At 42.3% G+C, this 26,824-nt stretch overlaps 2 protein-coding genes across 8 annotated transcripts in view; one reads left to right on the top strand and one right to left on the bottom strand.

Moving 5' to 3' along the window:
• Positions 1–25,502, bottom strand: NEK3 (NIMA related kinase 3). 7 transcript variants are annotated; one of them, XM_084879410.1, is made up of 16 exons: positions 25,262–25,502; positions 23,606–23,779; positions 22,064–22,157; positions 21,879–21,976; positions 20,085–20,168; positions 19,057–19,124; positions 18,877–18,963; positions 17,449–17,503; positions 13,367–13,567; positions 12,698–12,770; positions 10,494–10,543; positions 5,324–5,426; positions 2,649–2,792; positions 2,287–2,421; positions 960–1,089; positions 1–545 (listed from the first exon to the last, which is right to left on the bottom strand). In XM_084879410.1, the coding sequence occupies exons 2-16, from the start codon at positions 23,750–23,752 to the stop codon at positions 464–466; spliced, it is 1,551 nt and encodes a 516-aa protein (XP_084735536.1). In that variant the 5' UTR covers positions 23,753–23,779; positions 25,262–25,502; the 3' UTR covers positions 1–463. The 7 variants fall into 7 exon arrangements, with proteins under 7 accessions (XP_084735536.1, XP_084735537.1, XP_084735538.1 ...); XM_084879411.1 differs by having other exon boundaries at positions 2–545; positions 2,649–2,798; positions 22,064–22,139; positions 25,262–25,501; XM_084879412.1 differs by having other exon boundaries at positions 2–545; positions 2,649–2,798; positions 10,494–10,540; positions 22,064–22,139; positions 25,262–25,500.
• The window catches only part of THSD1 (thrombospondin type 1 domain containing 1), a 169,733-nt gene that overhangs the window by 14,820 nt on the left and 128,089 nt on the right, over positions 1–26,824 (top strand). The window lies entirely within an intron of this gene.

A 26,824-nucleotide genomic window follows, 5' to 3' on the forward strand; every position in this document is an offset into this window, starting at 1 on the left:
AAAACTTCACACATTATTATGTTATAATTTGATATATTTAGATCCTAAAATTTTTAGGAAATGTAAAAAGAGTTACATAGTAATAAAAAGAAATCATAACAATGCAAATATTGTGGGTTGTTCTCATGCTCCATGGTCAGCATCCTTATGAGATAGGCATTATTATATTCATGTTATAGTTGAGGAAATTCAGGCCCAAAGAGGTTAAGTAATTTCTCACAAACACACAAATAATGAGCATCTAATTTCTGTTCTATCTGACTGCAAATCCTGAAGCTCACACCCGTAATTCTACATCTTCTCCTTTGCATTAAAAAACATACAAGAATTATAGATTTTTAAACTAAATGTAGATTTTTAAACTGTTTCCAAGGGAAAATATACAGTCCAATAACTAATATGCAAACATTAATTCCTCTCTCTACACATCTGTTCAGTGTGACTAAGGAGCACTCCCTGGGCATCAGTCACCAGACACTCCTTGCCAGCCAGCCCTCTGCTTCAGTTCCGACACCCAATCAAAGTTGTTTTCCTCCTCAAAGTCCCTGTGAAAAAATGACATGAATATTAAGCCTCCATGTAATTATTTGTTGATGGGTTCAAAGCAGAACAACACATAACAATATCCACATTAAAAAAAAAAAAAAAAGAGCTTCAAGGCAACTGAACAGAGAAAAAAATTGGTTAGTTCTTCCAAAAGAACATTTCTTTTACTTTTTATATTTTCAATAGAAAATATATATATTTTTGGCTCAGTCAGGAATTAGTAATTACCATTATGCATTACCCACCTCAGACAAAAGATCAAGTTATAAATATTTATTTACGGTGTAAAATAATATAACCAGCTGTTAAACCTGAGATTATTGAGGTTAATCACACACACACACACACACACACACACACTCACACACAGTCACACCCCACAAACGAAACTTTGAAGGTCAAGCACAACGTACGTGTCCTCCTCATCCAGTCCAGGTTCGAGTCTCTCTGGGTCCAAAATGACAGAATCGTAACCTCCGTCAACACTGTCTGATGCTTCTGCTTCTTCAGACAAGGGACCTTTCAAGCAGAACCCTTCTGAACCTGCAGAGGAATATTAATAAAAATCCTGCAGATTTAAACAGTATTTACTCATTTCCTCATGTTGGACTAAAATCCTCCAAAAGCTTGCTGGCTAATTGAGGACAATCCCATGCTCCATATTTCTTCTGCAGTGCCTCCCCACATTACCCAGCATGATTTCTGGCATAAAACAGGCCCAGTAAGCATCAGCATGTATGTTAACTTTAACAATACTACTTTCTTAGCCCTCGCCAGGTAGCTCAGTTGGTTAGAGCATCATCCCACTACACCAAGGTTGCGGGTTCAAGCATGTGCCCATTTAGGGCACATACAAGAATCAACCAATGAAGGCATAAATAAGTGGAATAACAAATCAATATTTCTCTCTCTTTCTCTCTCAAATCTATAAATAAATTTTAAAAAAAAATACTACTTTCACCATAGTGGATTCAATTCCCAGTCAAGGCCATGTACCTGATTTGCAAATTTAATCCCTAGCCCCAGTCGAGAGGCAAGCAATCAATGTGTCTCTTACACATCAATGTTTCTCTCTCTCTTGCTCTCTCTCTCTCTCTCTCCTCCCTCCCCCCGTCCCTTCCTCTCACTCTGACTAAAAATCAATGGGAAAATATTCTTGGATGAGGATTAACAACAACAGCAAAAATATTACTTTCTTCAAAATAAAATATTCAGAATATAATTAAACACTCAAATATAAGAACTTATGTTGAAGCATTGAAAATTACCTTTGGGTTGTTAGATTATAGTTTTTATTGTGATGAAGTCTGAACTGTCAAGTCACCAGTATACTTTCACAGAAAAAATGAGCTACTTTGCAAAGAAAGTAGTCACAAATAAGCAAACAACTGAGTAAATAGGAGTAATATAGCTCTACAGAAAATTTTAATTAGAGTTTAAGACTGTCTAGGAAAGATTTAAGAAAACCTAAAACCACAGTGCTATGTATGTGATTTTACAGCCTGAAAATAAAAGGGTTTCTGGGAGGTAAAAATGGGAGTTATTGTCTAATGGGCGGGAAGACGGGAAAAGTTCTAGAGGTGGATGGTGGTGATGGCTGCACAACAATGTCAATGTGCTTAATGCCCCTAACGGCACAATTAAAAGTGGCCAAAATGGTAAATTTATGTTACATGTATTTTACCACAATTAAAAAGAACACCAAAGGGTTTCCATGATTACATCACAGACATAAATCACCTGGTCTATATATTGTGTATGTTTGAAATGCCAAGCTGAGATCTGCATTCTTAAGGATGTTCAGCAAGGTCTCAGGAGTCTCTTTGAGCCACTGCTTCCGGCTATTATTTCCACTGTACTTTATTACAGAACCACCTAGTTGTGAAAAGATAAAAATTAGGATCAAAGAAAAAATATTTTCAGCATATTATCTTCTAGATCATATATCAAGTAAAATTAATTACATTTTATTTTCTACTAAAATCTATTTCACTCACCAGTGACACCAAATAACCTTTACAGAATGACATTTTTAAAAAATATCTAGCCCATTAAACAACTATTAGAAAACGCTCCATAACAATAGTAATCTGACCACGAACCTCTCTCACCCTCTGCGGTCAGACTGGAGGAGAGCATGGCTGCGTTTCCCAAAGCGGCGAGCGCCGCAGAGGATGCACCTTTCTCCCACTGTCGCCGGAGGGGGTTTGGTGAACTGGCTTCCCTCCGATGGACTGATTCATCATCTGGTTCTAAGATGTAAAACAGGACTGCTGAGCATATTCTTTTTATCTATTTCTAGACATGTCTTTCTCTAACAACAAACATAAATATTTCTTTTCTCTTTCAAGATCAGATCTAACATGTTCTCCAAGTCTAAGTAGTAAAGGAAATGAAAAAAATCCACATGAAAAACAAACAAAACAAATCATTAAGGTGATTTTTAAAAAATTATACATATATATATATATGTGTATATATATATATATATATATATATATATACACACACACACACACACACACACACACACACACACAAAAATAAATATGTAAATTGACTGTCACTTTGCAACACCCACCAGCCAATCAGGAATGGGTATGCAAATAAGTGGAACAAATATGGTAGCAGCCACGGAGCCAGCCAGAGAGAGCAGAGGCTTGGGTTGCCTCTGGCAATGGAGGAAGTCAAGCTTCCCACCCACCTGGGCTGTCCTCGAAAGGAGGGGCCTATGGGCAGCAGCCCTGGAGCCGGCCCGGGCACGTGGAAGGCTTGGGTTACCCCCACCTGCCCTGGTTGCCACTGAAGGAGGGGCCTGTGGGGAGCTAACCTGGGCATGCATGAGGCTTGGGTCAATGTCACCCAGGCCAGCTTCTGGGGGGGCCCTGAAAATGGCCTTCAGCCCCTTACCTAGACTGGCCACCCCCCCGCCCATGGGGTGAGGGTAACTGCTGAGAGGGCATGGCCAGTCTACCAACAGCCATCAGCCCCTCACCCAGGCTGGCCAGGCACCCAAGCAGGAACATCTACCCTGAAGGGAGTGTGGCCAGCCTGAAAACAGACCTCAGCCCCTCACCCAGGCTGCCCCGCCCCTCAAGGGAATCCCCACCCTGATCCAGGACACCCTTCAAGACAAACCAGCTGGCCCCACCCATGCACCAGGTCTCTATCTATACCAATAAAAGGGTAATATGCTAATTAGGCTGGGAGACCTTCCAGGAGACCTTCTGGATGTTCTTCTGGACAAAGCCATGGTGGTGGGGCTGAGGTAGAGATGGGGAGGCAGTTGTGGGTGATCAGGCCAGTGTGTGTGCAGGGGGGGAGGGAGGGAGGGGTGCGAGGGTGTTGAACAGGCCGGTGGGGAGGGGGCAGTTGGAGGCAAGCAGGCCATCAGTGGGGATAAGTTGGGGGCACTCAGGCTGGCAGAGAAGGCAGGTGGGGATGAGCAGGCTGGCAGGGGGAGCAGTTGGTGGTGAGCAGGCCAGCAGGCAGAGTGGTTAGGGGTGATCAGACAGGCAGGCAGGTGAGCAGTTAAGAGCCAGCTGTCCCAAATTGCAAGAGGGATGTCTGACTGCCGGTTTAGGTCCAGCAGTTGGATATCACTCAAGGGGTCCCAGATTGAAGAGGATGCAGACCAGGCTGAGGGACACTCTTCTCCGTGCACGAATTTCATGCACTGGGCCACTAGTATTTACATATTATACTTTATACAAGAATGAAGCCCTGACAGGACTTAGATATACAATGAATGCCATGTTTTTAATGGTGGAGAGCATAACAAATATTAGTTTTTCTAATTATTAGCCTATATAATAAAAAAAAACTAATATGCAAATCCATTGAACAGTGGAATGACTTCGCTATGATGCACACTAACCAGCAGGGGGCAGACGTTCAATGCAAGAGCTGCCCCTGGTGGTCAGTGCGCTCCCACAGGGGGAGTGCCACTCAGCCAGAAGCCAGACTCATGGCTGGTGAGCACAGTGGGTGGCAGGAGCTTCTCCCGCCTCTGTGGCAGCACTAAATATGTCCAGGAGTTAAACATCCCCTAAGAGTTCCTGGACTTCGAGAGGGTGCAGGCTGGGCTGAAGAATCCCCCTTCCTCCAAGTGCATGAATCTTGTGCACTGGGCCTCTAGTTAATAAATACTATCCTCACCCTGACCAGTTTGGCTCAGTGGATAGAGCATCGGCCTGTGGACCAGAGGGTCCCAGGTTTGATTCCAGTCAAGGGCACATGCCCAGGGCTCGGTTCCCAGTGGGGGGCATGCAGGAGGTAGCCAATCAATGATTCTCTCACATCATTAATGTTTCTTTCTCTCTTCCTCTATGAAATCAATAAAAATATTTTTAAAAAATAAATAAATAAATACTATCCTCTCTCTCTCTCTCTCTCTCTCTAAATATATTTTATTGATTTTTTTACAGAGAGGAAAGGAGAGGATAGAGAGCTAGAAACGTCGATGAGAGAGAAACATTGACCAGCTGCCTCCTGCACAGCCCCCACCGGGGATGTGCCTGCAACCAATGTACATGCCCTTGACCTTTCAGTCCGCGCAGACCGACGCTCTATCCACTGAGCCAACCCGGTTTTGGCCTATCTTCTCTTTTTTATGGATAAATAAGACACTTCTGAAAGAAATTACTCCATTAGCAAACAAAAATCTGCATGTGTCCACTTGTTTATGACACCTATTACCTAGTAATGCAAAAACTGGTCCCCCTTCTATATTTCCCAGCCCCTCACTTACACAATGATCAGAAATTGAATAACTTACCTTTCTTTTCTCTGTTTACTCTCCTCAGTGTACTTGCCACTGAATTTTTATTAGAGCTTTCTAAATCAGGGTGGCTACATTTTCTACCTTGTTCTTCCCCTTGCTTTAAAAGAGATTAAAAATTCAGTTTAAACAATGCTTGTATTGTTATAAAAAGGTAAATAAACAACTATACAAAGTCAGCTGTGCCACGCCAGCACAGCCAAGGGTTCGATGAGCCTGAGGAGGGGCGGTGAAGGGTTAAGAAAAGACAGACAAAGAGAATATAGCTGGGGCTCGGTGGATCTCCTGTGCCTGGATGATGCCACAGAGAAGGATCCAGCCAACAAGCTGAGGCTTTATTTTATAGTCAGAGAAAAACAAGGTGGTGGTCAACTTAGTTACAATGTGCTTGTGAGTTTCACTTGTTTTGGCAGCACTTGCTGCATCTCCCACACCCCATTAGCTACCTAGGAAAGATCTAGGGGGCAGCCATAAGGTCAAGTTTAATTATGGTAAGAGAGCTTTGCCCTGTAAGCTGGGACTTGCTTGTGGCTCTGCCACAGGTCAATCTGAGGCTTAACTCTAGAGCCTCTTCCTACAGTCAGCGATTTTAATTTTAAATAAACATTAATGAATCAAAGACATTAATAATGATAGAACCCTACACAACAGATTATATTAAAAATAATATACATTCATATTCATATATGTACACTAGAGGTCCAGTACATGAAATTCATGCATGGGGGGGTGTCCCTCAGCCTGCCTGCACCCTCTCCAATCTGGGACCCCTTGGGGGATGTCTGACTGCCTCTAGCAATCTGGGACTACTGGCTACTAACTGCTCGCCTGCATACTTGCCTGATCGCCCCTAACCCCTCTGCCTGCCTGATCATCCCTAACCACCTCTGCTTGCCTGCCTGATCGCCCCTAACTGCTCCCCTGCTGGCCTGATCGCCCCTAACCACCTCTGACTCGCCCCACACCCAGAACCTAGGATTCCCTCCTCCAGCCGGTAACAAGCACCCAGGACCTGGGCCGGTGGCAGCCGCAGGGGTCTGTAGGCAGGCAGCTTCACCTGGGCTGCAGGCGCCCAGGATCGCAGGGTGGATGGCTTGTCCCTCTCCCAGGCCCCAGGTGCAAGTGCAGCCGCTGGAGCCTGGGACCACGGGGTGGGCAGCTTTGTCCCTTTCCAGGGCTGCAGCTCCAGCCGCTGGCACTCAGGACCATGGAACAGGCAGCTTGTCTCTCTCCTGGGCCACAGCTCCAGCTGCTGGCACTAGGGACCATGGTGCGGGCAGCTTGTCCCTCTCCTGGGCTGGTCCCCATTCCTCTCTCATGAGTTCTTTTGTGACTGGCTGGTCCCCATTCCTCCCTCAAAAGCTCATTTGTGCCTGGCTGGCCCCCATTCCTCTCTCCCAGTGTTGAGTATTTGAGCCATGACAGTGTGATGGCATGAGTGTGTGGTGACCATTTGCATATTAGGATTAAGTCAGGCACTACTAGCTGTTAATATCATTCATTACAAATATGAAGAGGATACAAAAAACTGAAAATGGAACTCCCATTTGACCCAGTAATCCCACTTCTAGGAATATATCCCAAGAAGCTAGAAACACCAATCAGAAAGGATAAATGCACCCCTATGTTCACAGCAGCACAATCTACAATAGCCAGAATTTGGAAACAGCCTAGGTGCCCGTCAGCAGATGATTGGATCAAAAAAATATGGTACATCTACACAATGGAATACTCTGCTGCCATAAAAAAGAAGGAATTCTCATCATTTGCAGCAACCTGGATGGAATTGGAGAACATCATGCTGAGTGAAATAAGCCAATCAATGAAAGAGAAACACCACATGACCTCACTCATTTATGGATAATAAAGAACATTATAAACTGATGAACCAAAAGATAGATATAGAGACAGTAAAGCAACAAGCAGACTGTCAAATTACAGTGGGGAGGGGAGGAAGATCTGGGGGAGATAATAGATCAACCGAAGGACTTGTATACATGCATATAAGTACAACCAATGGACATAAAACTCTGGGGAGGGAGGGTATGTATGGAAGGGAGAAAGGAGGGCAAAAAAAAAATTAAAAAATCAATAAAATATATTTAAAAAAATATGAAGAGGATATATAAAATGACAGGTATTTGAGATCTTTTAAGTCCCTTTTAAAAATGTTTTTTATTTTTTAGAGAGAGAGTTAGAGAGAGAAACATCAACTGGTTGCCTCCCCTACATACCCCAACCAGGGACAGAACCCGTAAACTAGACATATGCCCTGATCAGGAATCAAACCGGCAATCTTTCGGTGCACAGGATGACACTTAACCAAATAAGCCATTCTGGCCAGGGTTTGCGAGGTCTTTGTAGAGGAAATAAGTAATAAAAAAAATTTAATATGGTTTGCTGTACTGGGCTTTTCACGCTGGAAATATCAAAATGAAACATTTTTATGAAGTAGCTACATATGGCCAAAATGTTCCCATTTAATTCAGTATTTTTCCAAACTACCTAAGCTCTTGATTTCATGAAGCAACACACTAGCTAGTCTTCAAATCTGAATGTATTTTGAGAAGAAATACATATCCAGTGCCTTGACAGTCTCCAACACAGTTCTCAATGACTTGTTGAATGAGTCAATAGATTAAACAGTAACTGTAGCTGATAGCTTATTTTCTTATTTCTATACAATGCTTCCCAAACTTGTCCCCCCACACATCTAGGGGGTATGATTTCAAAGGTCACTCCCATAGACAAAGATGTCAAAATCTTAGGAGGTGATTGTGATGAGCAGTTTTTAAAAGCTGCCAGGGATTTCCATCTTCCATCTCTACTGAGAGTCACTGCCCAACAGACAGCAGCATCTAACACCACTGCTGGCCCAGCAACACGCAGCTCTGCCTACACGCCCACCACACCAGGCGGGCCTGCCCAGTGCTCTCTTTCTCCCTCAATTTTTCTGTTACTTGCCTTACTTTATGGCTCCTCCCTTTTCATTTTGTGAAAACACATCAACTTAACACCTACTCAAAGTGGTATTAAAAATCACAGTGGTGGCTGCCTGGGACAAGAGCCAGGATCATCTACAAAGGGCCACAAGAAAGCTTTTTAGGAACATGGGATTTCTTTACTTTGACTGTGGTTGTTGTTATATGACTGTACAAAATTACCAACACTCATCAAACTACATGCAAAAAATAAGAAATTTGCCAAACCGGTGTGGCTCAGTGGATAGAGCATCGGCCTGCGGACTGAGAGGTCCTGGGTTCGATTCCGATCAAGGGCATGTACCTTGGTTGTGGGCACATCCCCAGTAGGGGGTGTGCAAGAGGCAGCTGATCAATGATTCTCTCTCATCGATGTTTCTAACTCTATCCCTCTCTCTTCCTCTCTGTGAAAAATCAATAAAATATATTTTAAAAAAAAAAATAAGAAATTTTATTGCATACAAATTATGCCTCAATAAAGCTGGAAAGAATAGCTATTACCATGCAGAGGGGGGGAAAGTACAGAGGCAGGATTTATTCCATGTGTAGCAACATAATGGTGGGATGTTGTTATTTACAATCTAAGGTTCATTAAAAAAATTTATAAGTTTACTTACTAGCACATTCCATGAATAGAATAATTTGTTATTAGTACATTTTTTCCTTTTTTAGTTAAAAGATTAAAATGCTGAAGAAAGAAAAATATCCGCAGGACACCATTTTCTGAGAGGGCTGTGACAATACTAAGAAGTGAATCCGCTGTTGCTCTGCATGACTTTGTTGCAGCTTTAGTGTAAAAGCTGCCTGGGGCTAAACAAGACAAACAGAACCTTGAATGCCAGGCTGAAAAATGTCGACTTGGTTCATGGGATAATAGGGAAGCATCAAAAGGTTTTTAATTTTAAAAAGTCAATATCAAGTGATCTAAATAAAAAAAAGAAAGAAATTCTGATACATGCTATAACATGGGTGAATCTAAAAAATATGGCTCAGCCGAAACCGGTTTGGCTCAATGGATAGAGAGTCGGCTTGGGGACTGAAAGGTCCCAGGTTCGATTCCAGTCAAGGGCATGTACCTTGGTTGCGGGCAAATCCCCAGTAGGGGGTGTGCAGGAGGCAGCTGATGGATGACTCTCTCTCATCGATGTTTCTAACTCTCTATCTCTCTCTATCTTCCTCTCTGTACAAAATCAATAAAATATTATATATATATATATATATATATATATATATATATATATATATATTTGGCTCAGCTGGTGTGGCTCAGTGATTGAGCATCGACCCATAAATCAGGAAGTGACAGTTCAATTCCTGGACAGGGCACATGCCTGGTGTCAGGCTCCATCCCCAGTAGGGGCATGCAGGAGGCAGCCAATCAATGGTTATCTCTCATCATTGATGTTTCTCTCTCTCCCTTCCTCTTTCTGAAATCAATAAAAACATATATTTTTTAAAAGGCACCAACAGTTATTTTAATATATACTATATATATATATACTATATATATATATATATATATATATATATATATATATATATATATATAATGCTAAGCAAAAGAAGCCAGACATAAAAGGACAGATCTTGTATGATTCCACTTACATGAAATATCTAAAATAGGCAAGTTATGTCAGAGAGACAGAAAGGAGAACAGAGGTTCCAGGGACTGGGGTGGCATGGGGGTAAGGAAGGAATGGGGGTTATTGTTTAATAGGCACAGAGTTTCTGTTTGGAATGATAAAAAAAGTATTGGAAACAGATAGTGCTGCTGATTACACAGTTCTGTGAATGTAATTAATGCAACTGAATTATATCTATAAAAGTGACTGAAATAGTAAACTTTATGTTATAGATATATTTTGCCACAATAAAAACAAAACAAAACAAAAGTCAGGCTAAAACAAGATTTTCATGACTTAAGCTAGACAAAGTTCTCTCACATCCATATTGGAACCACTTGTCATCAATAATTAAATATAAAAAAACACACACAAAATAAATGGTAATCTAAAGTGGCTCAGCTGGCAGTACAGGACAATAGTTACCAACTGCTTCACATGCCAAAAGATGACAAATTATTAGACTGGAGGGACCAGGTCAGTCTTCCAAATATTCCACAGTATCTAATGATACCAGGTACCCAGGAAATGGTTGTTTCGTAAGTTCAATTTTAAAGCACTTACCACTGTGCTTGCTTCTTTTTCCAAAGCGATCTTGATTCTGCTGGAGTCTGCTTAAAGAGAAAAAAGAAAAAGAGAAATCACAAAAGGCTCACATTACTAGCTCCTAATGTGATATGCATAAAACCTGAGACAAATGAAGTTTTTAAAGCCAACCAACCAAAGCATTAGCCTGATTGGTGATTATCAAGCTTTAGCCAGCTAGTATTACATCTCACCTGCTTTTTGCTGTTTTATTTTTAAAGTTGAATCTGAAAGTTGACATCTATATTTACTTAAGCCAACCTATTTAATTATGAAGAGGTAAGATATTCTGCGTGCTCAGAAGGTCATTATCGCCTTCTGCCCAAGCTAGCTATAGTCTGTGCTTTTGCCCACAGCTGTGGTAGCAGGTGGAATAGGTGTCCTTCACAAAGGACCAGCAGCCGGAGAGAGCATTCTGGCAACGGATCCCTTCAGTAAGGAAGGCTCCTTCCAGATCTTCCTCTGGCATAGGCCAGGATCCATGTTCCTCATTCATTCAACACTTTAAAGACTTGATATTGGGCATTTATAATGACAGGCACTGATGATACAACAGTGAGGAAAAAAGGCATGGTCCCTGCCCTCACAGAGTTTTCACTGTCTTAGTCTATCTACAGAATAGATGGGAGATGCCACCAGACATATGGCCCGGACACGGTGGTACCTCTCTGTTGGCTTAGTTCTCTTTTTAGGAATTGTAAAACTACATTTTACCAATCTTGAAACTTTTCTTACACTATTTCTGTTGTGGTTGTTGCCCAGCATTTTATTTTATTTTTTTAATTAACTAAATTTTTGGAGGTGAAATATATTTTCATTGATTCCAGAGAGAAAGGGAGATGAAGAGAGAGATAGAAACATCAATGATGAGAGAGAATCACTGACTGGCTGCCTCCTGCACACCCCACACTGGGGATCAAGCCCACAACCCAGGCATGTGCCCTGACCAGGAACTGAACCATGACCTCCTGGTTCATAGGTCTATATTCAACCACTGAGCCATGCTGGCCAGGCAGCCCAGCATTTAAAACTAATTTCCTACTACCCTGAGAAGTGAATGAAAGCTACAAAACAGTACTTAAAGTGAAACTGCTGAAGCAAAAGTAACTGGCTACATCTTAAAGTAATGGAGAAAAGGCTGAATTATAAGGCTGAAGGTTTACATCACTAGAAGGGTTTAAATTCTTACAAAAATAACATTTAAAATTTAACGTTAAGAAAACAGTATAGTTTCCAAAGTCTTTCTTTTGCAGTATCTAACACTAAGATAAATGTACCAAACAGTGGAGGATTTTGCAGCATGATCTGACGCTTCACTCTTCTCTCTTATTCTGGTCATATCTACTATCTTTGTTGGATTTTTTCAGGAGGAAGATCTGAGTCACTAATGACAAGTGAAAAAAAATGGCTTTGAAAAAATTAAGAGATGACAACTTTCAAAGGGACAATAAATTACATTTAAAATCTGCTCAGGATTTACTATAGATGTATGAAATTTTTGTGCAGCTATTATGTAAACAATTCCAACTTTTGTACAAGATGTTTTTTTGTTAAAATATATTGTTATTGATTTCAGAGAGGAAGTGAGAAGAAGAGAGACAGAAACAGCAATGATGAGAGTTATCGATTGGCTGCGTCCTGCCAATCAAACCTGGGAACTAAACTGTGACCTCCTGGTTCATAGACAGACACTGAACCACTGAACCACACTGGCCAGGCTGTAAATAATTGTTTTTTAAATTTTGTTTACAAGATGGTTCTTTGGGATTTAATTTATGGTAAGATTAACATTATATTTTCATAGTTAAATTCCTAGGCTATCCCACTGAAGCTTTCTAACTTACCCATAACAAACCAGACTAAGTATGGTACCAATGATAAAACAGAAAATAATCTTTACATCACTAAAATATCCAGAAAATAATCTTTTATGGTACCAATGATAAAACAGAAAATAATCTTTACATCACTAAAATATCCAAACTAAGCTTTTGGATCCCTGGCAAACTAAATATATAAGTTTAAAAACAGAATTATGTCTTAACTAACAAAGAAATTTTTATCTGAGGAGTATCTCTGAAAGACATCTCTAACAAATTGAAGATCTCATTTTTCTTTTTTTGTTACACTACATTTAGAAAGAACACTTGACAAAAAAAAAATAAGCTTTCCGAAATTCTTACCCTTTTTCCTTGGTGTACTAAGCTTAGATTTTTTGGTTTCTTCTAATACCTGTTCTCCATATTCTGTGATGATCTAAAAATTTAAAGCAGATAATTTAAACATAGATAATACCCTTTTCTTTAAACACTGTCATATCATTTAATTATCAGATTTCTTCCCCAAAATAATATTAAACGTTGAAAAGTAAGAATGCTGTTTAAAAACATATATAATTTAGACATACAGATAAACAGACTCTTATATATGTCTTGAAAAATATATAAGTGTAGCCCTAGCCAGTAGCTCAGTTGGTTAGAATGTCATCCTGATGTGCCAAGGGTTTAGCTTTGATCTCCAGGCAGGGCACACTCAGGAAGCAACCAATGAATGCCTAAGTAAATAGCACAACAAATCAATGTTTCTCTCTCTCTTTCTCCCCTTCTTTTCCTCTCTCTAAAGATAAATAAATAAATATGAAAAAAGAAAAGTATCTGAAAGGATATACAAAACTATACCTGTGATTACCCTTGGGAACTAGCATTATGGAAGGGGAAGGGGAGGGAAAGGAAGTTTTAACTTTTAATGTTTTTTTATGCACATCTACATTTGAGTTTTTACAATCACGTATTTGTATTTAAATACAACAAATATTTGAAAACTATGCACAGTCAACTCAACACACTGCACACCTGTGGGGTTAGGCACTTCTGGATGAGCCGAGCCAGAACGCCTCTGGAGAGAAGCGTGGCCGCCGAGGGGCGATGGGAAGGATTCCTTTTAAACATCTGCTTGATTAGATGCTGAAGCTCACAGGAATAATGAGATGGCAGTGGGCTCACAGACCCCTGACATACCTTCAGGATAAGACTTTTCCAACTATTTGCCTGAAACTAAAAATAAAATAGGACTGTAAAACCAGATGCATGGAAGGAGAATGCAAATAAAAAAACACCGGCTGAAGTAAATTCATATGAATTATTTTAATTTTATAAGTTTATCTGCTGCCTAGTCATTTTTCTTCCTGAAGATGTTATTATGATACTCTTCAAAATCTTATGGCATTTCAGGAGAAAGTAATACACTCAAGTAGTAAATAACAAAGGATTTCCCCATCTACAGAAAGTCTTACCATCAATGCCAGCCATGGTACTTGATTACTTATAACCACATCTCTGAAAATGCTCACTAGAACTAACTTCTAATCTGTGCCCAAAGAACAGAATTTATAGCTAAAACCCAATAGGGATAGGTTCTGTGTAATAACTGCTGAGCCAGCAGGGCAAGTTATTTAACATCTTTTTTGTTAAATTATTTCTTAAAATATCAAGAAAAATATCCATATTTATATAGATAGATAGATAGATAGATAGATAAACACCTAATATGCTAAGTGTCTGACCGACCGTTCAACCGGTAACTATGATGTGCACTGACCACCAGGGGGCAGACGCTCACTACAGGAGCTGCCCCCTGGTGGTCAGTGCACTCCCACAGCAGGAGCGTCGCCAGCTGACCAATGCGTGCCAGACGCCGGGCTCACAGCTGGCGAGCGCAGCCGTGGCAGCGTGAGCCTCTCCCACAGACACTCCCCCTGCACTCCCCTCCCCCATCCGGACTGGGACCAGGATCGGGACTGGCATTAAGACTGACTGGGCACGAGCCAACGGCCACTTCTTGGTCATGGGCCCACCAGTATTGCCCTAGACGGGTACACGGAGACCAAATCGGAGCAGCAGCGAGCCTACCCAATGGCAGTGGAATGGGGCCAGGATGAGCAGGAGCGGTGCGGCACCTGGCCCAGGCTCGGGCTCCGCCCCAGCTGCCTGCCACTTCACACACTACTGCATCCCTCAGGGTATGTCAGACTGCCAGTTTCAGCCCAATCTCCGCAGGCCACAGCAAGGGACCCCACTGGTGCACGAATCTGTGCACCAGGCCTCCAGTCTATAATAATAAAAGAATAACATGCTAATTAGACCAGATGTCCTTCCAGACAATCTTCTGGATGAAGCCAGGACTGAGAGGGCCAAGGCAGCCACCACAGTGGACAGGGGAGGCAGGGGAGGCAGCCACCACAGCGGGGCCAAGGCAGCCACTGCAGGAGCCCTTTCCATGAATTTTGTGCATCAGGCCCCTAGTATAACAGTCTATTTTCTCATACTAATTCATTTAGAGAAGAAATTCACATAATAAGTGAAATCTAAGAGCAAAAAGGTAAGTATAAAAATGGCACTGCCACTGTGGAACACAGTTTGGCAGTTCCTTAAAAAGATAAACTTACAGCTGAAACTGGTTTGGCTCAGTGGTAGAGCGTCGGTCTGCAGACTGAGGTATCCCGGGTTCGATTCCGGTCAGGGGCATGTGCACTGGTTGCGGGCACATCCCCGGTGGGGGGTGTGCAGGAGGCAGCTGGTCGGTGTTTCTCTCTCATTGATGTTTCTGGCTCTCTATCTCTCTCCCTTCCTCTCTGTAAAAAATCAATAAAATATATATTTTTTTAAAAAAGATAAACTTACAATTTCCATATGATGCAGCAATTCCACTCCTATATACCCAACACAATTGGAAATAGGGATTCTAATACATAGCTGTATACCCATGTTCATAGCAGCAGTACTCACAACAGCCAAAAGGTGGGAAGAACCCAAATGTACATCAATAGATGAATGGATAAATAAAATATGGTGTAAACATATAATGAAATATTATCCTATACTAGAGGCCCAGTGCACAAAATTTGTGCATGAAGGGGTATGTTTCTCAGCCCAGCCAGCACCCTCTCCAATCTGGGACCCCTTGAGGGAAGTCCGACTGCCCATTTAGGCCTGATCCTGGTAGGCATCTAACGGGCAAACATCCCTCTCACAATCCAGGACTGCTGGCTCCCAACTGCTTGCCTGCCTGCCTGCCCCTAATTGCTCTGCCTGCCAGCCTGATAACCCCCTAATCACTCCCCTGCAGCCTGACTGATGCCTAACTTCTCCCCTGCCAGCCTGTTTGCCCCTAACTGCCCTTCCCTGCAGGTCTGGTCACCTCTAACTGCCCTCCCTTGCAGGTCTGGTCCCCCTCAACTGCTCTTCCATCCTGGCCTGATCACCCACAACAGCCCTCCCCTTCTGGCCATCTTTGGTGGCCATCTTGTGTCCACACGGGGGCAGCCATCTTGTGTGTTGGAGTGATGGTCAATTTGCATGTTTCCCTTTTATTAGATAGGATAATAAAAGCCTAACATGCAAATTGACAGAATAGCAGAACAACTGGTCACAATGATGCGCACGAGGGCAGACACTCAACACAGGAGCTACCCACTAGTGGTCAATGCGCTCACACAGGGGGAGAGCTGCTCAGCCAGAAGCTGGGCTCACAGCTGGTGAGGGCAGTGGCAGCAGCCTCTCCTGCCTCCGCTGTAGGGGGATGGTCAGGAGCAAGGGGTCCCTGACTGCGAAAGCCCCAGACTGCAAGGGGATCAGGCCTAAGCCAGCAGTCAGACATCCCCCGAGGAGTCCTGAACTATGAAAGGGCACAGGCCAGGCTGAGAGATCCACCCCGCCTCCCAGTACACGAATCTCATGCACCAGGCCTCTAGTCCAGTCATAAAAAGGAATGAAATCCTGACACATGCTGGATGAACCTTGAAAACTTCCTGCTGTCTTTCTACAGTAAGACAGACATAAAAGGACAAATTGTATATAATCCCACTTATATGTAATATCTAGATATTATATGTAACATCTAGAATATACAAATTCATAGAGACAGAAAGTGGATTGGAGGTTAGCATGGATTAGGTGAGAGGCAATGAGAAGCTATTGTTTAATGGTACAGAGTTTCTGTTTGGGGTGGATAGAAAAGTTTTGCAAATAGATAGTAGTGACGGTTGCACAACATTGTGAAGTAATTAATACCACTGAATTGTATAATTAAAAATAGTTAAAATGGGCCAAAACCGGTTTGGCTCAGTGTTAGAGCATCGGTCTGCAGACTGAAGGGTCCCAGGTTCAATTCCGGTCAAGGGCATGGACCTTGGTTGCGGGCACATCCCCGGTAGGGGGTGTGCAGGAGGCGTCTGGTCGATGTTTCTCTCTCATTGACGTTTCTGGCTATCTCTCTCCCTTCCTCTCTGTAAAAAATCAATAAAATATATATTTTTTTAAAAACAGTTAAAATGGTAAATTTTAAGTTATATATATTTTTGTCCAAAAAAAAATCAAGACTAGCAAAAAAGGGAGGGAGGGAAGGAAGAAGAAAGGGAGAGGAGGGAGAGAGAAAGAAAGGAGAGAGGGAAAGAAGAAGGAAGGAAGGAGGGGAGCTAGATACAGAACTACAAAAAACTAAATAATGGAAACTTCTATTAATATATGCTACAAAAGTGACTCAAGGCAAAGATGATAGCAATGGAAACATGAAAACTTTTTTTTTTTTAATTTTTCTTTAATATATTTTATTGATTTTTTACAGAGAGGAAAGGAGAGAGACAGAGAGCTAGAAACATCGATGAGAGAGAAACATCAACCAGCTGCCTCCTGCACACCCCCTACCGGGGATTTGCCCGCAACCAAGGTACATGCCCCTGATCGGAATCGAACCCGGGACCTTTCAGTCCACAGACCGACGCTCTACCACTGAGCCAAACCGGTTTCGGCGGAAACATGAAAACTTTATAACGAATTCATCCTAGGGAAGCAAATTTCCCACTGGACTTAGGCATATAACTTATGACTTCGCCAAAGCTGACAAGAGGCCACCTTTCCATTTTGCCCACCACACTTACTGGATGCTTCAGGGTACAGAGTTCATACAGAATGCATCCCAATGACCAGATGTCACTAGAAATATAAAGAAGCAAAGTGGGTTATGAGTTATCATATAAAAATATAGGTACTTTCCAATATTAAAAAAAATGGAAGGAAAAAAAACAACCTTTAATAAGAACAGATATTGCAAATAATTCCTAGCTATTAAAATGAAATATATGGTAATGTTTATATAATACTTAGCTAGTTGCTCACAATAAATCTCTCTGCTCCCCAACTTCTAAGTTCTCCAAATCAGGGTGGTCCAGGTATCATTTCAGTAGTATATGGTGAAAGAGAGTTTATCCTAATTGAAAGGAGGACTTTAGGAGTCATCCCATACACCTTACAACCTGACCATCTATGCACAAACCAGGCCTTGGAGCTTGCCTCCTGTTGGACAGCAATCTATCTCAGGCACAGTTTGTGGCCCTGTTGAATGGCTCTAGGGCACCATCCACATCTTCTGGGGATTCTCCCCCAACCCCTTGTTAGCTCTACATTCCAAAACAAAGAGAGCAGGACTAGTCATTCTCCCTCAGAAGAGCTCTTCAAACAGAAAAGAGTTCTATAATTTGCCCTATACATTCAACTCTTCTTCACCATTCTCACCTCCTAGTTGTCATCCTCTAGGCTTTTTGTAGATGACTAGAAGCCCGGGGCATTACATTCATGCAAGAATAGGCTTTCCTTCCCTGGGCTTCACTCCCAGCCACCCGGGAGCTGGCACGACCCTGCTCCTGGTCTGCCGGGGAGCCAGCAAGTCCTCGCTTCTGTCCGGGGCACTGCTCCTGTAGCTCCCTCTGCCTCATAGCAGGCATCCTGCCTCTCCTGGCCACTTCATGCCTGGATATGCAAATTAACCTGCCATCTTTCACTCTGATTGTCTGTGGCATAGCAGAGATACCCACTGATTCAACTGGCACATATTACTTACATTCAGAAAAAGTTTTAGGTTTTAAATTATAAGGTCTTCATTCTATCTTCTTGTAATAAATTAACATATCAGTCAAGTGCTTATTACCTAGTCCTGTAAATGTTAACTCAATGACATAATCCAGTGGTCCCTAAATTTTGCTGCACATTGGAATCATTAGGTGATCCTGGAAAAATTACTGAGGCCTGCTTCCCACCCCAGACATTCTCCTTTAACAGGTATGATTGCAACTTGCACTTTGCAAATTTTAGAAGCAGGAACAGTGAAGCTTAAGAACCAGTGATATAATTCACACTGTCTTTCTTTTAGCATTAAATTCAGCTCCTCTCAACTCTGATTATAGCAGTTAGGAAACTATGATTTTTTTCTAGAAGCCTAGGAATTCAGATTTGTTTCAGGTATATTTTCTACAGGCTGTAATGCCTATCACCAAACAATCACTTTTGCACCAAATAAGTACATCACCTACCTTTTATTGTTATAAGGCATGTTTTCCCAAATTTCTGGGGGCACATAATAAGGTGTTCCCACATAGGTACAAGCAAATGCCATGGGACTAAAAACATGGAAAGGCAAAGAGTAAGTACAGAGCATTCCTGAATATTGGATGTTTTGATTGCTCTCACTCTTATAGAAGAGATATACACACTTGGAGAGAAGATGGGCAGATCCAAAATCTCCCAGTTTCACTTGTCCATTTTGGGTGAGGAAGATGTTCTGCATTAAAAAAGAAGAGCTCAGATTACATCTTCCATCATAAGGGTCTCCAGAGAAGGTGTCTTTCAAAGCCTGCTCACCAAGGTAGAGTAGGGACATAAATGCTGACAGCTGAGTCCCCAAAGGGAACTCAAAGAGCAGATAGCCTCTTGACTGCTACCCATGCCCTCCACCCCCCACCCCTGCCCAGGCTTGGGAAATTAGGATGACTGCTTAGAAATCTAACAGCCATGCTCCAAGCTGTCTCAGCAGACCTGCTGGGAACCAGTGTCAGCGTAACTCCATGTGGCACAACCAGATCTCAGTCATCTTCCATCTTTAAAAAGCAGTCACCAAGAGAGCTGTTTGGCCCAGTGGACAGAGCATCAGTCTGTGGACTGAAGGGTCCCAAGTTCGATTTCAGTCAAGGGCATGTACATTGGCTGCGGGCACATCCCCGGTAGGGGATGTTTCTCTCCCATCAATATTTCTAGCTCTCTATCCCTCTCTCTTCCTCTCTGTGAAAAATCAATAAAATATATATTTTTTTAAAAAGAGAGAGCTTGAAACTTATTAACATACTAGAGGCCTGGTGCACAAATTCATGCATGAGTGAGTACCTCAGCTTGGCCAGTGATTGGGGCTGATTGGGCCATGGGAGGTAGGCCACCCCAATCGGGGCCTCAGAAAGTTGGCCAGCCAGGGGAAGGCCACGTGAAGTTGGCGGTGGGAGTGCATCTGCCCTCTGGTGGTCAGTGCGTGTCATAGAGACCAGTCGACTGGTTGTTTGGTCACCTAGGCTTTTATATATATAGATACTTCTAAAGAGATTTAGAACTTTTTCTCAGGTAGTACCTTATTTGGCTAGAATGAATACTAGGTTGACAAAGATTTCTAAACTAAATAAAAATGTCCCACAGAAAAAAGATTGAATGAAATAGTTTTGGGTTTTGTTTTGTCTCAAAAATTTATTCCACTTACCTTGGATTTGATATCTCTGTGTAACACATGTTTCTTGTGAATGTGATTTACTCCAAGGCACATTTGTGTAAACCAATTAAGTATCTGTAAGACAAAAGCACACAAGTCTTCAAGAATGCAAAAACTGGTTCATATTAACCCAGAAATCCAAAGAATGGTCTCTAGGCCTTAGTTTTACATAATGTAAACATAGAACTCCTAAAAATGACATAGTTTGACTAAAATTCAGTGTTTTCTGGAAAAAATCAGAAAAGCTGTAAATCCATGTTTCATCATTTTATGTGTGATACAAATAGCAATTTATTTTAATAAAACTCCCACTGTGTTTTTCTGATATTCAACAAAATAAAAGTATTTTAAAAATATATTTTCATTGATTTCAGAGACGAAGGGAGAAGGAGAAAGAGATAGAAACATCAATGATGAGAGAGAATCATTGATTGGCTGCCTCCTGCATACCCCACACAGGAGACTGAGCCAGTAACCGGTATACACCCTGATCAGGAATCGAACCATGATCTCCTGGTTCATAAATCGATGCTCAACCACTGAGCCATGCCGGCCAGGCTAAAAGTATTTCTTAAATACACCACTTACAAATGAATATGGTACAATTTTATAGTGTAATCATTACATCAGATTTTCATTTCTTTTTCAGAATATTTTTATATTAATATTAAAGGATTTAATTATATTGTCAACTATCCTTTGAGAACAGTATTCTGCTTATAAATCCCTAGTCAATAGAAGCTAGAATTTCCAGGTGCCTACAATCAAATGTTAAACTAATTATTTTTCTTTTTGCTATGGAGATTCATCCATTTGAAGGCAAGGTTCCTTTTATGGAACCCATATTTTTAATAAAACAACTTCTAAATAAAAATACTTTTACCAACACAGTTTTATAACATGTTATACCCAAATCCTATTAAAGCTGTTTATTTAGTTTCCTTAGTCAACTCATTCAAATAATATTAGTATGTAATTTTCCATTATAAAGGCAGTAGTACTGGTATATGTACACAATTAATAATTTAATAAAAAATAAATTAAATAAAATAATATAAAAACCCAAGAAGAAAAAAAATAAATAAAAAATAAATAAAAAATAAATAAAGGCAGTAGTACTGCCCTAACAGGTCTGGCTCAGTGGATAGAGTGTCAGCCTGCACACTGAAGGGTCCCAGGTTCGATTTTGGTCAAAGGCATGTACCTTGGTTGTGGGCACATCCCCAGTAGGAGGTATTGTAGGAGGCAGCTGATTGATATTTCCCTCTCATCAATGTTTCTAACTCTCTCTCTCTCTCCCTTCCTCTCTGTAAAAAAAAATCAATAAAATATATTTTTTTTTAAAAAGGCAATAGTACTAGACTTAAGAAAATATGCTAAACTTAGAAGGAAAAAGATTCAGAATAGGAACTCCCAAGAAACAGAAATGTGGACTTCACTTTTTTCATGATCTAGAAATAAAAAATAAATCCATCCACCTCTAAAATTTAAATACAACAAAAATCAAAAATTTAAATATCTACAAAACATAATACAATTTTGAAAGTGTTCTAAACATGGGAGTTTTATTCCTTGATATTTTATAAGCTTATGTCTAGTTTACTTCCTAAAAGCATCCCAGGCAGCCACATCCTGACCACAGTAAGCACAGACACAGAAAGGAGGCCTTTCTAACTGTTGTGTCAAATAATCACAGACACCAATGCTTTCATTTTAACTCACACAGATTGTATGAGAAAAGTTGCTTCTAAATCTTGAGGCAAACTATGCAAGTCAATTTCTTACCTTATCTTCAGGAAACAACTTTCCTTTCTGATGTTTAATCTTCTGCATTAGGTCCCCTCCATCGCAATATTCCATCACAATATAGAGATGTCCTTCAGCTAAAGCAAATAGAAGACTCTTTATGAAAGTGTGGTAGACATAAATCAAATTCAGACATGCACGTATCTGGGGGGATTCATATTTACCTTCAAATGACTCTGTAAAGGCAACAATATTGGGGTGTTTCATTTTGGCTAACAGAACAGCTTCCTTCCTGGAATTCTGTGTATCAGAGGAAGACTAGAAGAATATTTTAAATAAGTGTAAATGTGATACTTCATTTGAGAGTAGACAGCTTCACAATAATGAAGAGTTCATATGACATTTCAATGCCAAACACAGTTTTACAGCACTGTACTTTCACCCAGGTGAAGTTTATAAAACTCTAAGAGATAACATGATTTTTCAACTATGGCTATATTTTGCATACTTAAGCTGGTATATCCTTACAAGTATGGAACGTAAACTAGCTTTAACATCAGCCTAACTATAACCTGATTTTGAGAGCCAGTGCAGTGCCATCAACAATAATAGTATATCCTTAAAGCAAAATTAGAGACTTCATGTCTTAACTGTCCGCATTACTTTGTCCACTGGCCCAGATAAAAAAGAAGACACTGGTGTATACTACAGCATAGATGGACAAAGACCACATGCAAAGAAAGTTTCCAAAACTGTTTATCCACTAACTTACTCCATGAGGATGACTTACCTTACAATGAAGAAACAAGAATCCTCACACCAGCAACGTCAGCACCAATGGAATTTGTTAAAAATGAAAATTCACTGGCCCAACCAGACCTCCTCAAGCAAAAACTAGGGACGCGGGGAGGAGGGTGAAGCCCAACAACTGCCATTTTAACAAACCCTCCAGGTGATTCCATGCCTATTCAAGTTTCAGAATCACTAAATAAGGTGAAGAATGCAGTGAGGGGGCAATAGCACTTTGTGACTTTATTTAAAAATTTTATTTTCAAAAATTAATCAATACAGTATTAAGCAGACTCCATGGATTCTTTCATGTGCAACTATGATGCATAGTGATAGTGATACCAGTCGATATCACATTCATCATCACACAGGGAAATAAAACCTATAAACTGACCTACAGAACAGGTTCCCTGTTACCAACAGTTAGCATTTTACGTCTTTGCTCTTCATTGTATTTTTATGTTCCTTTTTCATCAATATTGCACCTGAGTAATTATTGACAAAGACTCCCTACACACTTAGGTATATAAAATTAGAAACAATTACAAATTATTCTCATTGAGATAAACAGCAATTGTCACTTTTGACTATTTTATCCCTTTTGTTAATATCCTAAGAACCATATAAAGCAGGGGTCTTCAAACTACGGCCCGCGGGCCACATGCAGCCCCCAGGGGAGTCTGATCCTGCCCACCAGGTTTTTTGGGCAGTGAGCGCAGCCAAGGTGTTACAGTAGGGATTAGTAGTTCATATAGTCCAGCCCTCCAGCTCTCTGAGGGACTGTGATCTGGCCCCCACTTTAAAAAGTTTGAGGACCCCTGATATAAAGTATATCAAGACCTGGTAAAGCTAATGAGTGAAGAAACCCATAACATCTGATGCACCGAGCAGCAACTCCATGTGACATCTCCAGAAACTGTTCTCTTATACAAATTGCTTGTACATTTTCAACATGAGCTAATATTTTAAGCAGTGACCTTGGAAAGCCTTATTTCCTTCATGGCAAACATCCGATTACTGCCCTCCTGCCGAACCAAAAGGGCTCTGCCGAAGGAGCCCTCCCCGATCACTCTCAGGACCGCGTAGCCATCCATGCTGGGCTCCCCGTCGAAGCCTGGCTCCATGCCCACGTCTCCACGGATGCTCCCAAACTATATGCAAAAACAGAAACATCTGAGAATTACAGTTATTATCAAAAGGCAGAATTAATTCAAAGTAGCTCTAATCTCACGACAGGACAATAACAACTTATTCCTTTATTCTTTCAACAGTTTGATACTGAGCACCTGCACCAGCTTTTATAATCTCATCATTCCTGCCCTCACAGACTCCCAATGCGGATGGGACCCCAGATCTCAACAAATGTAGGGTGGTGAGTCTTACAGACAGAGCTACTCTGGCATCCAGCAGAAAATCCAGGGGAGTTAGAAAAATGATATTTAAGCTGAAGGATGAATGGGAGCTGGCTAGGCAAAAAGGGGGAAAGGAGTGATGGAGGGAATCGCGTATTTAAAAGCAAAAGAGATTGTGTTCCGTTCAAAGAATTGAAAGAGGACTGTAACAGGCTGATAAAGCAGATAGGGCCTGTCGGAAGGCCATTGTAAGCCAAGCTCAGGTTGCTGGATTTCATCCTTCAGGTAATTAATAGGTTGTCCCCAAAGGGTTTTAATCAAGACAGCAATATAATCATAGCTGCATATTAATACAATCACTTTAGTACATAGGAGGCCCCAAATAAAGGGCAGCTATTGTCACTAAAACCTTAGAAAGGTGATCCTTTGTTTTTGTTTTTTTGGGGGGGTTTTTTTCATTACAGAAAAAACATTGTATGAGTCTACTCCAATAGAAAAGGAAGGGAAATGATGATGGAATGGAATAGGGTGGTGGCAATAGATATAAAAAAAATGGGAAGCAAATGTGTAGAAAGAATTGACAAGATTTTTGGTGATAGCCCTGACGGGTTTGGCTCAGTAGATAGAGCCTCGGCCTGCAGACTCAAGGGTCGCAGGTTTGATTCCAGTCAAGGTTTTTTTTCATTACAGAAAAAACATTGTATGAGTTTACTTCATTTTCGGGAAGCTTACTGGTAGTGCTTTATTTATTTTTAGGTCACAACACACGGAATTATGAGGCACAGAGAGCAAGGCAGGTAAGGCAAAAATCACTAAGCAAAAACTAAGTGAGTGGGAATGCCAGAAGTGGGATCACCGGGGAGAAACAGGAGCTGAGAAGGTGCGCGGGGTGACCGCACCAGGGAAGGCCAGACTTTCGGTTCCCTCGCGACCAAACCCGCGCCCCCGGCCCCCCGCGCCCCCGAGCTCCCCGGCCCCCGCGCCCCCGGCCCCCGCGCAGCCCCCACGGCGCCCCCGGCCCCCGCGCCCCCGGCCCCCGCGCCCCCGGCCCCCGCGCAGCCCCCACGGCGCCCCCGGCCCCCGCGCCCCCGGCCCCCGCGCCGCCGGCCCCCGCGCCCCCGGCCCCCGCGCCCCCGGCCCCCGCGCAGCCCCCACGGCGCCCCGGGGCGGGAGCTGCGCCGGAGCGCGAACCCGCTCGCCCCACCCCTCGAGCGGGCGCCCCCGCGTCCCCGACCCCACGCGGGCGCCACCCCCCAGAGGCCGCAGGACCGGACCGCTCACCGCTCCTCCCGCCGCCGTGGCTCCTCCTCCCGCCGCGGTGGCTCCTCCGCGACCGGCGCTTCCGGGCGGCGCCCGCTGCGCCCCGGAGCTTCCCGGCCGGCGGGGGCGCTGGTCTCGGAGGAGGCGGCCTCCGAAGGCGCGCTTTATCCCTGGTTTCCTGCGGCTCCAGGACGGGAACGTGCCCCCCAGTAACCTCAGTTTGTCCCCGGGTTAAGGGACCCGCCGTGTAGATAAATGGCGGGGGCTCAGTGTGGTAACCCAGGAGAGACACCTCACTGGGACACAGATAAAAAATGTTTAGAAAAGCGCGCTTATTTCCTGCGCCCGGTCTGCAGCCGCTGGTGCAGGGAAGAAGGGGACCGGACTGCAGCCCCAAGCTCTAGAAGCCTTTTGCTTATTTATATAGGCTTCTCATCCTTAGCAAGCAAGCATACTACGTGTACAGAGTGGATATCTGCCTTTAGCCATCAGCAATTCCTAATTATTTTACATGTAACATGTCAGTTCTCCCTTCCTCCTGCCGCCACCTGGCCTTACCCCTCTTGTATCAGATAGTGGTCAGCACATACTGCTTTTAAGGAGCTTGTTTTAACGAGCTGTGCAGCGGCTGCCGTGCTGGCCTTGTGGAATTTACGGTGCACAGCTGCTGCGCTGGCCTTGGGAATTTTTCAGTCCAGAACACTCAGCACTCAGCCAGAGGGCCGTGACCTTGGGCCAGTGTGGAGACCTAAACAATGACCCCGAGAGATGCCCACGTCCCACTCCTGGGAATTTGTGCATGTGTCAAATTGCATGGCAAAGGGGAATTAAACTTGCAGATAGAATTAAAATTGCCGACCAGCTAACTAAAATGTGGAGATTATTTTGGATTATCCTGGTGAGCCCAATGTAATCTCAAGGACCCTAAAAAAGGGACTTCATACTAAACCTGACGGCTCAGAGATGGAAAGTGACTACATAGGATGGTTTCAACATAAAACTTGGTAACTAAAAGTGCATCATGATGGGTAGCCACATCCTAGGCTTGTAGCTTCACTGACAAAAGTCAGTCTTTACCTTAAGTAAACCTGTCTATTGTCTTTTTGCATCTAAAATAACGTACCCTTAGAGTGTCAGATAACCCCCCCCTTTTTTGGGGGGGGTGGGCTCCTCAGGGTAAACCCACTGCACTAGAGCATGAGACCACAGAACCCCTCATTGTTATCCTGAGGCCCCCAATACTATCTCTATGTGCTGTAAATGCTAATTATTAACTACTCTATACCCACCAATGTAAAAGAAGTATTTGTCTCTCCATTTTACTCTTCAATCTGAGAGATTTTCTCACTTTGCTTTCTCCTACCTCTCTAATTTACCACCAATGCATTTCAAATAACCCTTTTAACATCTCCTGATTTTATTCTAATGTATAAAACAAGCTGCAAAACTGCCATTTACTGGAGCACTTTCTCAATCCATTGAGATTTTGCTTCCTGACAATGTTATTAGTTGGCTCAAACTCATAAAAATTTTCTTCAGGTCTGGTCATTTCTTATGTTGACAAGCGGAAGAGAGGGGACAAGA

This window comes from Pipistrellus hanaki (assembly GCF_964339955.1).
Source record: "Pipistrellus hanaki genome assembly, chromosome: 3".
Taxonomy (NCBI): domain Eukaryota; kingdom Metazoa; phylum Chordata; class Mammalia; order Chiroptera; family Vespertilionidae; genus Pipistrellus; species Pipistrellus hanaki.

Coding starts and splice junctions, on each gene's coding strand:
- NEK3 (XM_084879407.1), bottom strand. CDS start 23,752: ATGGAGCCAGGCTTCGACGGGGAGCCCAGCATGGATGGCTACGCGGTC. Junction 21,977..22,063: donor CTTTACAGAGTCATTTGAAG/GTAAATATGAAT, acceptor TATTTGCTTTAG/CTGAAGGACATCTCTATATT. Junction 20,169..21,878: donor AGTTGTTTCCTGAAGATAAG/GTAAGAAATTGA, acceptor TTTGTCTTACAG/ATACTTAATTGGTTTACACA.